General features: G+C 36.9%; 1 protein-coding gene across 1 annotated transcript in view; it reads left to right on the top strand.

The window, feature by feature from the left end:
- LOC149083490 (dynamin-binding protein-like) overlaps positions 1 to 17,642 on the top strand; it is an 82,542-nt gene extending 64,900 nt beyond the window's left edge. Inside the window, exons 20-23 of the mRNA XM_089234010.1 lie at positions 2,975 to 3,190; positions 6,950 to 7,139; positions 7,329 to 8,023; positions 14,869 to 17,642. Coding sequence (XP_089090136.1) covers positions 2,975 to 3,190; positions 6,950 to 7,139; positions 7,329 to 8,023; positions 14,869 to 15,072 — 1,305 coding nt within the window. The 3' untranslated portion in view covers positions 15,073 to 17,642. The remainder of the gene's footprint in view (positions 1 to 2,974; positions 3,191 to 6,949; positions 7,140 to 7,328; positions 8,024 to 14,868) is intronic.
- Positions 17,643 to 18,077: the final 435 nt, after the last annotated feature.

Here is an 18,077-nt window from a genome sequence, read left to right as displayed (position 1 = left end):
TACTGCTTGAAACTATCCAGTATTCAGTAAGCTTGGTAAGTTGCAGTCATACCTCGATCATAACGACATCAAAGATTCTGTGAAATTTTTTCGTTACATTTCAAGACATTTCAAATTGAAAAATGTAATCAGATGTAATCAAACACACAAAGATGAAGTTATTTCATTATGATTAGGGTGATAAACACAGGACATCACCAATTTTGGAAGAAAAATGTTGTTAATTATCAAACTGTCAATTATTGCCAATTATCTTTTGGCAGGAAAGAAAGTGCTACAGTAACTCCACAAGGAGTTGAAAATCATTTTAATGGAAAAAAAAATGTTTCACAAATATGTGAGATGAGCATTTATATATGTATAATCATACATTTATATATTAACATAATTTTTAAATTATGAAAACTATCTTCATCCTTGATATTAGTACAGTGCACGCCGCTTAATGTGATCACATCTGGACTTAGGGTTTCTGATTACAATAACCAATTGATAACTAGGGCTCAGATTTTGCCCAAAAAGCTTCAAAAATATGTAAGCAATTATGACCTAAAAAAAAACAAACATGACCTTGAAATATGAAAATATTACTTTAGAATTATAATTTTCCTCATTGTTTCATCTTTTCTCTAATTTTTGCTTCCTACCATAGTAGATTAAAATATTAACATGAAATGTATCAATTTACCTGATAAAAGAGTTTCCAATGATTTAAATTGAAGCTATCACATAAAATTCAAATTGAAACCAAGCCAGCTTTATGCAATTACTATAACCTTCTAGTAGGTTTTAGCATTGCACTGAATTAGGAGATACTTTTCTCAAATGTTTCAAAAACTGCTGTCACATTGTTATTTTGGCAGAATTCATTTAAGTATTTCAGTCAAATTTTAAGCTTCCAAATGGAGCAACATATGAAGCAGTCTTGCCATAAAGCAGATGTCTGGTTTCTTCAATGATTCCTCCTTTAGCTGAATTGCAATGTTGCTGCACATCCAATTATTTTTACAACATATTTTAGAAAAAAATAAAAAATAAAATAAAGTACAATGCTTGTCTAACAATACTCAAGGGACCAGAGGAACATATAGTTGTATAGGAGATTATCATTATAGAGGGTATATCGTCGTGTAGGTTTTTCACAGAAGTTCCATCGGTGATGAAAATATTATGACCAAATTTTTGTGGAAGAAATCTTTGAATCATCAACTTTAGGCAGAACCAGAACTATGCAAAGAGGATAATTTTCCCTGGTGGCAATCATGGGAGGGCAGCAAATTTTCAGGATAAAATTAAAAAAATGATTTTTACTTTGAAACATAATGCTAAAACACCGCTGTTATGGAGTTCTACAGTGATGTGGGGGGGGGGGGGGGAGCGACAGTGGCAGAATCAAATTTGATTGTCTTATCAAGAATCTTAGTTACAGCCCAGACTTCAGGTATGATTTTTCTAAGAAAAGGGGAAAGAGGTAATAATCCATTGTGAATACATTCTATGTCTCAGAAGAAAATGCCCACAGATTAGAATTTTTGGTTATAAAATGACTAAAAAAAAATTGACCAGTTCCTAAAATATGAACAAAAAGCCTGAAATATGACTTGTTATAGAAAAATATAATATGCCAAATCGGAGTCCTGTTGATAACCATATTCAGGAAAAAAAATTCTAGTGGTTAGTATGATGATCCTATGTCCCAATCGGTCAAACTGGATGTGTAAGGTTTTTTTAACCTAGTGCATGACTTCACCCATAGAAAAGAAATTGCAAAAGGAGCACTACACAAACAAAGATTATAGCTGCTGTTAAGATCTGATTAGGACATTGTGAACAGTGTATGCAAATTTTTGTCCATAAGGGAGCCTTCTGACCTCCTACATTGTCTTGCAGATTGATAATGATAACTTATAGGGAAAAAATGAGTCTGGTTGAATCTTAGCCTCAAGATATGCAAAGAGAGAAAAAAAGTTCATTTGAAATAAAATTGATAACATTAACCAAAGTCATATTCGAAGAATATATTAGTCATATTTGAAGAAGTCAAACTCATATTATACAAAGTAACGTTATATCTGAGGTCCTTGGGTTTTTATCGAGATTAGCAGCAAGGTTAACATTATTCTTACATGAGAATTGGCCAGGGCCACCAATTATTTACATTATAGCCAGGCCCGTACTTGCGAATGTGCGGAAGGTGCAATTGTACAGTGCCACAAAATATCGAGGGCTGTAAAACTATATTTTATTGCATTGACTATGCATAATATTTTACGATAACTCCTTTAAAAAGCCAGAACTTGAAACTCTGTTGATGAAGAATATGTCAGTTTATTAACAGACACATATGGCAGTGAATTCGTGACCCCCCCACATCCTTGAAGGGAGCCTTTATTTTTGACAAGACCCCAGATTAAGATTTATAGCTGACTTCTCATACCGATTTTCAAGAAAATTTATAGTTTTAAATATTTTTAAAAAATATGACATTGTTCTTATACTTTTTAACCTTCCAAATGGGGGTGGGGAAGAAAGGAACATGGTCTTCACAGCACCATTAGCCCTGTGGGAAAGAATTTCTTTGGCCTGTCACCCTTCAAATCTTACTTCATGTATTAGACATTATTTTGTTTTGCACATGTCTCGTTAACATAAGTCTCTTATCAACCTATGCTATTCAGTATGCCCATACGTTAAGACAGCCCTTCTTTCTGGAACTTCCTCAGAAAAGGCTGCAGAACTGTTCTCGGACCAAGCTGTTGAATGACTAAATCCAGCCCTGATTATAGCTTAGGTGTTGCTACAACCGAGGTCATTATTGTTCAGTTTGACTGTATATGAAATTGATTGAAATTATTTAATTTTATCTGTGTTATACTGTTCTAAATATATAATTGATGTTTACACTTATTAATCTGCAAGTTTTTATTGGATTTTGCTATACTGTGACTTATAAAGTTTTCCCCTTTTTTTGCAGTTGCCACTTCTTATTGGTTCACAAGTCGGATGTGAGGGTGCCAGTGGTATAATATCAACTTTCCAGGTGAAGCATACCTTAGTTACAGATAGCCTTTGTCAGATGAGCATAGTTCCTAACCAGTTGTTCCCTGCATCAGGAACAGGAACTCTAAGGAAATCGTCCTCACCATCCATAGGACGTGTCAGCTTTGGGACTTCAATGACGGGAAAGCAGGTGAATGAAATATAACTCTGTTATTTGAAGTAAAAAATGTGTGCTGGCCAACCTTTTTCTTACAAATGCCAATCTCAATGCTTAGAAGTCTAATGCCTGCTACTCTCTGACATATAAATTTGTTTCGCGTGTTGCAAATACCCCAGTTGCATTCCTGGATTTTTATTTTTTATCCCATTTAACAGACAGCAATAGGATTTGACTCAAAATTGAATTTCCACAATAAGGTATTAACACTACACAAATTTTATACAGTTTAGATCAGTCTTTAGTTAAACATAATTTGAATTAAAATTATATTTTTGGCAATAGTAAATTACATTTAGATAATCTCTAATTTCGTGACAAAGTCAAAGATTTCACCAAACTGTCAGGTTGTCCATGTCCTTACCGCTAAATTATCAAAGCATGGCACAGTCACAGAAGCGATAAGATCACCTTCTCCCGATATCATGAAGTTGTTGGAACTATCAGTGAATCATGGAAGCAGCACCAGCAGACTCAACCAGACATCATCGGGAGAGAGATGCAGATATCTAGCATTGATGAAGTCAATAACAATTCCACAATGAGGTTGTTATACACTGAAGAGCCAAAAAAACTGGTAAACCTGCCTAATATCGTGTAGGGCCCCCCCGCGAACATGCAGAAGTGCAGCAATACGACGTGGCATGGACTCGACTAATGTCTGAAGTAGTGCTGGAGGTAATTGACACCATGAATTCTGCTGGGCTGTCCATAAATCCGTAGGAGTAAGAGGTGGGTGAAGATCTCGTCTGAACAGCACGTTGCAAGGCATCCCACATATGTTCAATAATGTTCATGTCTGGGGATTTTGGTAGCCAGCGGAAGTGTCTAAAGTCAGAAGAGTGTTCTTGGGGCCACTTTGTAGCGATTCTGGACGTGCGGGGTGTCGCATTGTCCTGCTGAAATTGTCCAAGGCCGTCGGAATGCACAATGAACATGAATGGGTGCAGGTGATCAGACAGGATGCTTACGTAACTGTCACCTGTCAGAGTCGTATCTAGACGTATCAGGGATCCCATATCACGCCAACTGCACACTCCCCATACCATCACAGAGCCTCCACCAGCTTGAACAGTCCCCTGTTGACATGTAGGGTCCATGGATTCATGAGGTTGTCTCCATACCCGTACACGTTTATCAGCTCGAAGCAATTGGAACCGAGACTCGTCAGACCAGGCAACGTGTTTCCAGTCCTCGACAGTCCAATGTCGGTGTTGTCGGGCCCAGGCGAGGCTGAAAGCTTTGTGTCGTGCAGTCATCAAGGGTACACGAGTGGGCCTTCGGCTCCGAAAGTCCATATCAATGATGTTTCGTTGAATGGTTCGCATGCTGACACTTGTTGATGGCCCAGCATTGAAATCTGTTGCAATTTGCGGAAGGGTTGCACGTCTGTCACGTTTAATGATTCTCGTCAGTCCCGTTCTTGTGTGATCTTTTTCCGGCTGCAGCGATGTCTTAGATTTAATTTTTTACCGGATTCCCGATATTCACGGTACACTCGTGAAATGGTCGTACGTGAAAATCCAAATTTCATCGCTACCTCGGAGATGCTATGTCCCATCTCTCGTGCGCCAACTATAACACCATGTTCAAACTCACTTAAATCTCGATAACCTGCCATTATAGCAGCAGTAACCGATCTAACTACTATGCCAGACACTTGTTGTGTTATATAGGCGTTGCCGACCTCAGCGCCGTACTCTGATTGGTTCCATATCTCTTTATTTGCATACGCATGCCTGTACCAGTTTTTTTGGCTCTTCAGTTTAGGATCAGCATTCAAACCTTTCTCTTTCCATCCACTGAAATAAACTCGAACAGAATCTCAGGAGTAATATTTAATGTATGTCCTGGTGTGACCTGAATCGAACAAGTGTGTCTAGGCACGGATTAGAAATTATGTTAACATATTAATAAGTTGGGACTTCATGCCAACAGCAAAACAAACTGTAATAGTAAGTATAGTCGAATCCCATTTTAACGAATACCATTATAGCGAAATCTCGTTTTAACGAACACTTTTCTAGTACCGCAGATAAGTTTACATGGGAACAATACAAAAACCTCGAATTCCTTCATAACAAAATTTTGTTACAACGAAGTGATTTCTCCGGTCTCTTGGAGTTCGTTATAAAGGGATTCGACAGTATAAGGTTATTACTAAACTTAGAACAAAGAAATGTGATTGTACTCTACCAATCAGCATTTATGCACATCATTAACAGTTTTATTTTCGACACGATCCGACCACACACATCTTCCATTGTGAAAGAGGAAAAACTGTCATCACTTCTAATTTGAAAAATAGTATACAACAATGAAATATATTGAGTATTGATATTTTGGAATAACAACAGAAAATAACACCATAAAAACTAAGACTAACCCAATATGTCAACAAGGCCTATATTGTGTGGTAAACAAAGCAGCACATCGGCACCAATAGAAGTTTGTGGTCCTCCGCTATCAAAACAAGGTATTTATATTGTTATTTCAGGCATAATTGAATATATACATTATTAGGGATCAGCCGCCGTCTGTGATCACGTGACTGATTGTAGGCATGTTTTGGCCTAACCCCGGATGGCGGGTAACAGGTATGTTTACAGTATCACGCGACTCTATTTTTATCATTGATTTGATTTAGAGTTTACAGATATCCCGAGTGAAGGGGTGATAGTACCATAAACTTTCTGGTGTCCTAGAACCATTGAATTCAATTTAAAGAAATGTGAAGTATATTTTCAATTCCTTTGAAAATGTTTTTTGTAGCAAACCTTCCTGTGTTACTCTTAGCACCACAATATACTCGCCAGCAGTGGCAAGTGTGCTGCAGGTTTGGCCACTCCTGGTTCAAATTATAAATTTAATATTTTTATTTATTTTTAATGCTTATGACTAGAGCTCAGATTATATGTATATCCATTGGCATATTTTCGCCTTTTCCAGCATTAATGTACATAAATGCTTAAAATCAAAGAATTTTCAGAATAAGTGCATATTTGTGAAGGTTTATTGAAGCCCAATTAATTTTTCATAGTTTTTCAAATGAATATTGTTAATAACATTTTCGTAACATCTGCTTGTTTTTTCTTGCAGGTAGGATTGTTTTTTCCCCCAAATATCAACTGTTTCATTGTAACGCTATTTCTAGAGATTCTTTTAGAAATAGCCCCAAAATTCTTTTTTACTGGCATTTTGTTAATGAACACACACAGCCACAACTAACTAGAAGTTAAAAATGCTTAAATAAAAAATATCTAGAAGTTGTTTGAATATGCAGTATATGCATATGTAGGGATATTTTGTTGTAAATGAATATTCACTAACAAATAGAAAATATGCATTTTAAAAAGATATCTGCTTTTTTTTTGCATAGTGATTTTTTAATGCATATTTTCTCACTTTTGGTACATATTTTGGAATTTTTAACTTTTTTTTCAGGTTTTTTAAATACAAAGGCCACAACAGGCAAATTGCCTAACGAGGTGGCTAAAAAAAGATACCCATAAAAGATATGATGTGTGTAAAAATAGTATATATTTTGACATTTTTAAGTGCATATTTTAGCATTTTAAGTACATATTTTAGCATTTTAAGTACATATTTTCAGAACATATTTTGCCACTTTTTAAGTGCATATAATCTGGGCTCTACTTATGACTATATTTTTTCATGCCTGAAATCAACCAAAAGCCTCAACTTCAGTTGTATTAATTTTTTTTACTCAAGACATCTCAGTCAGCTAGTCAGAAAGCATATGTGATGTCAAACTACTCTCAGGCACAGCTATACACTGCAAGTTCAGATTTCGACGCTGTTGATGTTCTGGACTTGAGCTTGAAGAAGGGCGATGTTGTCGGTGTGCTGAAAAAGCAGAATTCTATGGGAAGCAAGCTCCAGTGGTTTGTGGACAATGGAGGTATAATTTAAATAAATTTTAATTGCCTTGTTATTGATCTCATTATTTCAGAATTAACAACAGATGTAAAGAAAAATATTTTATGTGCGGTAGTTACTCTGTTGTGGATATAGATGATTTCAATTCATTGCCATTGATTATTCACTTTTTATAGCTCTACATAAGTTCTTTTCTCTTCCTTGTACCTAGTTTCCAGAGGATTTGTGCCAGCGAAGGTTCTCGAACAGTCCTGGCTGGATATTTCTCCGACATCGCCAACTACACCTTTTGTACCAGGTCAGCCGCAACACCAGTCATTTGGCAAGGCCAGCATAAACACAACTTTTCCTCCATTCAGCAGTAGTCTGCCAAGGAACGCTCAGAGTAGGCGGAGCTTGCCAAATGAATCTGTGGATAGGAAAAAGATGCAAGACAGCAGTCATTTGCTTAGCAAAAGATTGGCAGCAACACCAAAACCTGTTCGACCGGCCCCTCCTCCTTACGAACAAGTTGATTCCCTGCATCCAGTGGCCAGGGAAGCAGCAAGACCTGCTCTTTTGGACGGGCAGATGAGTCAGAGTCAAAATGTGCCACTTCCAACGATAGTGATGTCGGCTAATTGTGATGACCAATATTCTAGCGATTCTCAATCCCATAGATATGAAGAAATAGATGAACTGAATGATAGATACGATTTGATCGCTGAAGACACAGCATCAACAAGTTTGAATCAATCTCGCTATTCTCCTAGTGCGACAGTTCAAGAATTTGACCCCTATGCACCTGTTAGCCAGCAGCAAGGTTTCTACGATAATGTTCTTGATAACGAGCAAGCATGTGGTGAGAATAATCGATATGAAGTGATCGATGAAGGTGATGATGCTGAAGAAGCTGATACCTCTGAGGCAAGTTTCATATTGATTTTATCCAATTATTCTGAAGAATTTTAAGAATTGAAAATATTTAGAGAAGTCAGACATTTTACAATATATCAGGGGTGGCTAACAGCTGGCCCAGAGGCTGCATGTAGCCAGCAACTGGATAAAATTACTGTGTGTATATAAAATTAATTTTATCACTATTTAAGCTATCATTTTCCAACAGCAGACCTAATTAAGACTATTTATTCATTACTTTTAATGACAATAGTAATTAGCCATGTTCTCATCACACTGCGTTTTTTTTAAAGTTTGTTTATGGGCATTTTTTTTCTTTTCGCCACCACGTTTGTCGGTTTGCATTTTTGTGACCTTTTGTAGCCGAATGCATATTTGTTGTTCTGATAACTTTTTTTTCGAAGTGGATGCCAGCTCACCACTGCACCTATAAATTTCACCCGTCTATAGGCTGTGCATATCCTAATAACTCCAAAGAGCAAAAATGTGTCATATTGGATGGTCAAGTTCATATTGTGCCATTGAATGAGTTCCACACCCAGACATGACTTTTTATGTGAAAAATACAGAAGCCATCATCTTTAAATTCCAACATAGCAGGTTGGCGACACAGAATATCAAACCAAATACTGATATTCTGTTCGAAGAAGGTAACTCAAATAATAAGAATACATGTATCACACACAAATCTGGTTCTGTGTAATCATGTGGACATACAGGAGCACGAGGTAACTGTGCACGTGCTATCTTTTCACATCTAAGGTTGTCTGTCTGGTCCATGTGAAGCTTATCAATTTTATTTCGGTACAACCATGTGTTTATCTGTTCTAGATGGTCAATACCGTATGCACGACTGGCTTTTGGCACACATTCCATTCCAATAATAAAATTCCCCTCAAAATCTGTGGGCTTGTGAACAAATTTCTTGAGCTATTGAAACTGTGTCGTCTGATGGTTGCCAAATCAGGGGTAAGGAAAAAATAATTACAAAAAAATATGGAGAAATTGTTTTGCCTGTAAAGTTCAAACTATGTATGAAATTCAATGGACTAATTTGCAAAAGAAACAGAAATTTTTAATGCATTGCATCTACTAGGGGGGAACCAGAAAAAAAAGGTTATGCATCAGTTTATGAAGAAGTAGAGCGCAGGGTAAAATTTTAATGACTGAATTGCCCGTCTTTTGCCATATTACTTATGGCGAACACAAACCTGTTAGTTTTTCTTGGTCATTTACTGGTGCGGCTTATACACAAGTGTTGTCCCTGGTGTGGCCCGGGATGCTGCAGCTGACCATTGTACAGTGAGAAATTGGCCACCCCTGCAGTATATCATCAGAGCTGCCAACTTTCCAGATTTAGCCCAGCAATTCCAAATTTCACAACATTTTCAGGGAGTTCCAAATTGTGAATTTCATATATTGCTGGTTTTCTATTACTGCCACCAACCCCTTTTATAGAAAAGCTCTCGCAACAACAAGCTGTAGAATTTTTAAATTATTTTTAAGGAAATTATACCTGAACTTGTAGGCCTGTAAGTCATACGGACTGTGGTCAAAGCAAATCCAAATCATTCAATGAAAACAAAACATAGCAACCCATTTGAGTGTGAAAACATTTTATATTTCTTTGTGTGTCTAATCATACGATAGCTGGTGGATAATTAAAGGGTAAAAATGGTAAATGTGTAAGGGGTCATTCAAGTATTAGGTCAGCATTGATGGAGGGAGGGTAGTTTCCGATTTCCTGACTTTTGATGACGGGGGAGGGGACATTTAGATGATGCTTATGTCATAAATCCCCCATTAAGATATTAAACATTCCATTAAGATATTAAATATTCTTAATGGAATCTTATTCGGTGTGCCAAAAACAGGAAAAAACCTTTCGGTAGTTATTAAGCACCTGAAGTAACATTCTACCCATTCATAAGTCCCCTACAAAGTCACTTTAATGATCTCTAAATGTTTCACGGATCCTTCAAGTGCCCTGGAAATGTTTCCGGGCCTCTTAAGTGATCTGTAATTATGCCACAGATCACTTAAGTAATCTGGGAATGCTTCGCTGGTAACTTGAGTGATGTAGAACCGCTGGAGGCTGTTTAAGTGCTCTAAAACTGTGCCACATGTCACTCAATGGGATCTCTAAATGTGCCACGGATCGTTCTGTAACTGTGTCACAGGTTGCTTAGGTGATCTTTGAATGTGAAAGTGATCATTGAGGCCTACTTCAGTGATCTGAAAATATGCCACGGGCCTTAGGTTTGGGGGGGGGGGGGCAAGCCACATCAGATAATCTTCAGGACCACATTTGGTCTGCGGGTCTAGGGTTTACCATATATGGCTTAAAGGGTGGGTCACAATGAATTTTTTAAAGAGAAATTTTGAGTTCTTACCCTTTAAATAGCATTGAAATTAACAGAAATCGATTATAATAACATATAAAGATATATTCTTTTGTAATTTTAATTTCTTTTAATTTTATTAAAAAGTATAAAAATGTATAAAAATTGTAATTAAATTAATTATTTTAATTTGATTAATTAAATAGCCGCTGTGGTGGTCGAGTGGTTATACTGACGGACTCGCGATGCGAGGATCCGGGTTCGAACCCCACAGTGGTGGTTGGCTGAAGTCGGTTTTCTGTGGTTCCCAACTTCAAGGCGCAAATGCGAGCCGATCTCCCCGTTAAAAAGTCTCGCCACAGAGAGCAACAGTCCTACAACGATAAATCATTCAATCATAACACTTCACTCATAGTTAGAAAAACTGGTGGCAGATGGCAGCACTACACATAACAAGCATTACAGAGAAAACAAAAATTTCACGTCAGGTTTCACTACATGTACACGCACATTCCCACATGTACCGATTCGTTGGGGGTTCCGCGGTGGGGGGGGGGGGGGTTGTGTGCATGTGTGGTGTAGCAGTAGTAGGTAGGGGATCCATGATGTTCTTAAGTCAACCACCTCGTTGGTCAATTTGCCTGTTGTGGCGTTGTATTTGTATTTGTAAATTATTTTAATTTATTTAATTAATTTAAAAATTTTAATTAGTTAAGTTTTTTTATTAGTTTTTTATTTTCCTCGAGTGGTCATCGAGTTCTTGGAGAGTGCACAAGGAGCCCCGGTTGAGAACCGCTGGATTAAAATAATATTTTTCCATTTGGGGGGAGGTGTACGAACCCCTATTCCCCCTCCCACGTATGTTTCTGATCCCACCATTATGCCTTAGGATGTAGGGGGCAGTGATGACAAAATTTTGCTGACAATGGGGGGGGGGGTCAAAAATGGCTTAAAATTTGCTTATGTAATACTTGAACGACCCCTAAGTGCCAAAAGAAGAAAAAAGTATGCTTTATGATGTTGTCAATGTGTAAAGTGCCTGGTTGCATCTACTGAGTGATTCAAAAGAGAGTGTAAATGTAATGATAGGAGTCTGTGGCTGGTAGAGAGGGACCACCCTATTCAAATAGGTGCTTTAAAGTAAATTTTTGTTATTAATTGAATAATTTTCACCTAAATATCACAAGTCAGGTCATTTGATGTCTTCCCAAGGTCGTCGGAAATTGTGGTGCACGCCAATCCCGTGCGATAGGTAAGCATCGCTCCCGAGACATTCAACTGACTGTTTGTGGTAAAATGAGCATTCCCCACTGCTACCCCATCACTATTCCACTGTGATGAAAGAAATCAGGAATATATGCAAATCAGCGATGCAATCAATGTTGGTTGGTTGCCTCTTCAGTATAAAAGGCATAGATAATGTCATCTCTTTGCACTTGTAATTCTGCTTAACTCATATTCAGCCTTACTTTCCCACTCGTTAACTCCACCTGGGGAGTTAGGATGTCAGTTTGAAATATCTCTGCAGCCCTTCAGGTTAGTTTGAAATATCTCTTCAGCCCTTCTCGTAGTGAATGGAGATATGGATCGACAACGTGGCTATATCAGTTTTTGTCACAATTTGTAAAATTTCTAAATCAAATAAACATTCTATGTAAATTAAATCTAAATTATTATAAGTTCTTATTCTTGATGACTGTTGTTGTGTTTGCTTGTGATGTTTATTTTCGATCCCGGTCGAGCCCCGAATTTTGTGATGTCTTGTCACAACCTTTGTGTCTTTGACTTGATTTTGTCACAACCAGGATCAAGTGCATTACTACATTTTTGGCCATATTAGTCATTTTATAATTAGTCGATTATTAAGGGTACCTTTCAATTAATTAAAGTGAGTATATCTACACTAGTGGAAATTCCATGTCACGATTTGATGAAATATTTGCTTTGATTGTAATGAAAGTGTCTAAAACTTTACTGGTCAATTGACCGGTACTAGATGTTGCCCAACGTCCGTTCTTATTGTATGTAACTGGTACATACAAAACTATGGCCAATGATGTTCTGTATACTGCTATGGGAAACCCTCCGCTCAACCTATATGTTGAATATGACGCTCGTCGATCTACAATCCTGCATTTGGGTAAGGAGGTTTGGATGGATGGAATTCTTATAACACCTGATGCCTACGAAGGGAGCAATAGGAGTTGGCTTCATCATCCCAGTGTGGACTTGTTCCAGAATCAAGTTTCGCTGCCTGGTATGGAACAATGCTCATTGGATGAAGCTATTAGTATATTCACGGACGGCTAAAAAAAAAAAGAGACATCCACGGCCTGTGCATACGTAGTTATGAATGCAGAAGGATCTGTTGAAGAGGTTTGTGTGTGTGTGGAGTCGACAGTTGCATCAAGGGAACAGCATCTTTCAGGCGGAGGTTCTGGCCATACTAGCTGCAGTAGAATGGGTGATTAAGCAAAATCAGCGGACGACGATATATACTGACAGCGCATCTAGTATTAATGCGATTCGTGACAATCGCACTCCACATGAAAATACTCTGTGAATACACAAGTTTTTATACAACCATCCATCTATCATTATCAAATGGGTCAAAGGCCATGCAGGAATAGCGAGGAATGAAATTGCGGACAGATTGGCCAAAGATGCTCTTAATCTCCCAATGGAAGAACAACTCTTGCTACCACGCAGTCACATCAAACAAGTGCTAAAAAGTGACCTGTTACAAAATTGGCAACAACTATGGGACAAGAATGCACATGAAGATGCCTATAAGATACAAAAACGCGTCCGTTGGAGTAGTACCATTTGGTCTAGAGAGAAAGTGATTATGATAACTGAGCACGGCCCATTACTGACATATTTAGAATGTTTCAAGAAGTCAGACAATGCCATGTGTGCTTGTGGTGAGATTGGATCTTTATGGCATCACCTGACATCTTGCCCATATACAAAAAAATTTCATTTTGGTGCTATTCCCAAAAATGGTCGACTATGTTTCAAAAGAAGAGTTTTGAAGAACCGTATGAGCCTTGCTCGGGTGCGGTGGATTATATTGTTCCTCGATAACAACTTACACTGCATACATACTAAGAAGACTGGAAGTGCCTGTCTGAGCGGTGGGAGTGATGATGAGTTCAAACCGGCAAGAGCCCCAGTGATTGATCTTAAGAGGAAATATGATCTTCGACCATGTTGGCGTCAACAAAAGTAACCGATAAATGGAAAACAGAAGCATGTTCACCTGCAAGGAGATCAAGTCATTGATGGCAATGACGAATTAAGTGTGATTTACTCGGCTATATAGTGAATTGTGCTGATCTTAGTCACCTGGTGACGATTTCGGTAACGACTTGCGGCTTAGACGATGATGATCTGCAACTAACTCACTGTGATTCGAAATTTTATATTCCAAGATTATCGGCAATGATTCGATCAATTGACGATTACTAGATTCTTATGGGATGGACGGCTATACACCACCATCTTATAATCCTGTTTATAATTTTGATTGCCCATTGATGTTGATTGTTTTGATTTTATTTATTTGTTATATGACTTCAGGGGTTGATGATCAATTTTTATGTAAATTATTTAATTTTGCTGCCTTCGTCTGAGGTGGCCATGTTACATTGTTTTTAATAAAACGTTCCGGATACACCCATCCTTCGGGAATGCTTCGATATCTCTGAGATGGGAAGCGGGGTATGTCCGGTCTTCAAAGGTCAAATTGACCAGTCATGGTCTTTCTAGATATAAAAAATATCTCTGCCCATTTTTTTTCTTCAGTATAACGTTTTTCAGTATTTCTAGGAAAAGTTGTGCAATTTTGGCAATCTAAACTGTCTGGTTAATTGTGAAATTGAGTGATAAAATCAAAAACCGTCAAAATGACTGGCATGGCTCTTCTAGTTTTAAACTCCTCTTGATACAACAGTGTCTTTTACCTGTGGTTCCCAACTTTGAGGTTCAAATGTGAGCGAATCTCCCTGTTTAAAAGTCTCGCCACAAAGAGCAACAGACCTACAGTAAAAGTATTCAGTCATACACTTCATTCACTTCACTTCTGAAATATAGATGGCAGCACTGAAAAATCAAACACAACACTAGATACACATTCAGACTGTTAGGTACACACATTTACACTGCCGGCACAACTCACTAGGTAGTAAATTGCCCATGGCGATAGACTTGTTGTGCTCAGTTAGACTGAGTTGTGCTCGGTTTGTAAGAAAGAGTCTTTTACCATGATGAATTCTTATATAACAATATTTTTTAAAATATCTTGCACAAAATTACCTTCAGTATATTTTAAACATTTAATTTTTTGTACTGAGGGCATCTATGACTTTATTTCTCACCACCTGCTTCCCAGAAGTTTTAACGAAGCTGTCGCTACAATCTGTTGCTGTTGTTATTTTCTATATGAGACACAAATAGTGTAAACTTTGTACTGAATTTCATTAATAAACTATTAATTTTTTTTTCTTACAGTATTATTATGCCATGTACGACTTCAACCCAAGTGGATCGAATCAAATGAGGCTCACGAAGGGTCAAGTCGTTCTGGTTCTCCATAAATGCGATCTCAACCAGAATTCGGACTGGTGGTTTGTAGAAGATCGGCACGGAAACAAAGGTTATGTGCCGGGAAATTATTTAAACATTTATCCTAAATTCGCTGCGAATGTCACGTAGAAATTCGTAGAACTGTATCTTAATTTTTTCCTTCTGTGTATCTAATGCACTTCTAATAGTTCAAAATGCACTCGTTTGGTATTTGTTTTCCTTTTTATGTTCGACTTTACCTTTTTCTCGAGTGCTTTTCATATTATGTACATGATTAAGAAAAAATCATTGAGCGGAACATCTCTCTAATCTATATGATAATATATTTAAGAATATTCGAGAGTGACTCCGCATCATGTCGGAACGAAATATTTTATTATATCTGTAAAACTTGATGTTTTTTCAGGGATCCATTTTAGGATCTATGCTGTGATGCTCAAAGCACACACCCCTGTAGGTGTAAGCGGATGTTTTAAGAGTTTTCGATCATCAGTGAGCATGCTGGTTGTGCATATTTTTTTTTGCAAATGTGGTAGCTATGTACATTGGCGAATCAAAAAGTAAGTAAAACACTTAAGTCAAAACAATTAAAATTAAAAGACGCACACAAATTGTTCAAAAGATATAGCCTTCACTTATTTTTCTATGTAAACGTCAAAGTAATTCAAACATTTAATTTTTTTCATTCTTGTGGAGAAAATAATCTCTCCATCATAATGCACGGAAATTAAAAGTACAGTTTTCATGATAATGACCCTTACAGTCTGTGAGCTTTTGCAATTATTCGAAGTAAAACATTGTGAACCTCTGCATAAAAGCCAAAACAAGACAGAAAATCTAAATCGGTGCTCATCTGTCCATTGTCATGCAACTTATGCATTCAGTTCACAAAAGTCTGATTCCTCTACATGGCTTCAATTCAGAACTAGTCTAGTGCTGACTTGCCAAATGCCAAGCACAAAACACCCGGATGAAGAAATCACTTCTTTCCCCCAAACAGGTACATATATTCATCATCCAATAAAATTGAGCATTGTAATTTTCACCGAAAAGTGTAAAGTTGTGATCTACTTTTTGATTCAGCCTCTTGTACCTATATATATATTGTGTGTGCATTCTTATGTTCCACAAATATCCATGTCATCAATGTAATTATCCCATAACTTAAATACCACAATAGGAAATTTATAAACCTTTTTTTTTTTCTCCGGCAAATGCAAGAGTTTACACTTTGACGATTCATCTGGTAATAAAATAGCTGAAATTCTGACCAATTGATCATCTGATGTTTAATAGAAGAGTAACACATCTTGATCTCATTCCTATCACTTCACATCGATATTAATAATGTCTTCCAATAAATAAATTATTCATTCATGTAAAAGCTCCCGTTTCGGCATTCGCCACAGAAAATATTTTTCAATACACGTATTGTTGCTTTGCAGCTATTTAATCATTTCTTCTTCTGTTTTTTATGTAGGATTGGTGCAGGTAATCTCTCGTGTTTATGACGGGCAAAAATACAGGTCAACGCACCGATTGTGTGTTGACAATGTTTGTTAATGTTGTATTGATAGGTTCTACTGTTGAGTCATTTATTCCCTTTTTCCCTTTTTTATACAAGATATTCTTTGAGGGAGAGGAGGAAAAACAAACCTTGCTCTATTTAACCTACTTTTTTAAGTCTTCAACCACTTAAGGTATCCGACTACCTTTCTTGTCACTTTTCTTTAAAGTGATACTGGAGTGAACTTTAATAACATTTTTTGATAGAAAGTGTCCCAAAATGGTGAGAACAGTAATAAATTTTGAACTGCCTATGTCATTTTGCTATGAAAAAGTCATTATTATGTGAAATTTTAAGCAAAATTTATACGATATTGCAAACACGATTGTAAAAAATTCTATGAGTGGAATGTTTTGTTACTTTCACCGTACATTCAGCTGGTAATGGTGCAGGTTATGAACTAAAGTTTAAAGGATTGTATGCTCATAAGTTATATTCAAATCTGTTGATGTACGTGTGGTGAACTTTTGCAAATTTTATTCCACATTTCTTCTGTAAAACACTGTAATTAGACAAATACAAGGCACGGTTTAAAATTAAGGGGCAATCACAGTAATAAAATGAAAAAAATTGAAAAAATGACAAATTTATTAATGGTTTAAAAAATTTACATGATTACTTTATCTTTCTACATAATCACTATGTCGTTCCAAACGTTTTTGATATCATGAAACAAGCTTCTTCAAACCTTCTTCATAAATTTCCGCCGCCTAGGATTTCAACCAGTTTTGCACTGCGATTTTCAATTCCTCATTTTTTTCAAAACGTGTAGACGCTATACAGTTTTTGAGATGTTGGAAGAGAAATGGTAGTCATTGGGGGCGAGATCAGGACTGTAAGGGGGATGATCAAAAATCTCCCATCCAAATTTTTGAATTGTTTCGGTAGTGCTTGCAGCCATGTGTCGAGACGTGCATTATTGTGAAGGAGAACAATTCCTGAGCTTGTGATTTTTTCCCCTCATCGTAAACATTTGAACAGCCTTCCTTAAACTCGCGACACCTCACTTCTATTTTATTTCCTTTATTTAGGATTTTTAAAACACAGTTACAAAACATTTGGGGGGCTAAGCAAGCTTGTGAGCCCACAAAACTATCCAATACATATCTGTCGACATAACTAATAACGAGAGAAAAAAAACAAAGAAAAAAAACATATATATATATATATAATACCAAAAAGTAAGTGGCAACAGGAATGAAGAAGTTGATAGACGAAAAAATTTGGCATTTAGCAGCCTATGCAAGATAAGAGACGATTACATTACAATATCAAACATATAATTTAAATCTTCTTGAGTTAATTGATAAAAAAAGATGTACATGAAGATTGTTCTTCCTTCACTCATTGCGGTAGACCCATATGTTTTACTGAATTGACAGTGAATTTGAGCAGCATTATGTTTTCTTGCGTTTAGAAATCTAATCACTGATCAAATTTTATAACTGGCGGGATTTGTTATTACCGCACTCATTTTAACACACTGTCTTGCAAAGGCAGACAACACTCAAAGACGACAATATGGCGGTTACATTCCCAACACCAAGTAATGCTCCTACGCATCTGC

Source organism: Pholcus phalangioides, unplaced genomic scaffold (genome assembly GCF_987345545.1).
Source record: "Pholcus phalangioides strain wild (caught in Gottingen) unplaced genomic scaffold, Ppha-v1.0 ptg000008l_1, whole genome shotgun sequence".
NCBI lineage: Eukaryota > Metazoa > Arthropoda > Arachnida > Araneae > Pholcidae > Pholcus > Pholcus phalangioides.
This window is presented reverse-complemented; position numbering and strand designations above follow the sequence as displayed.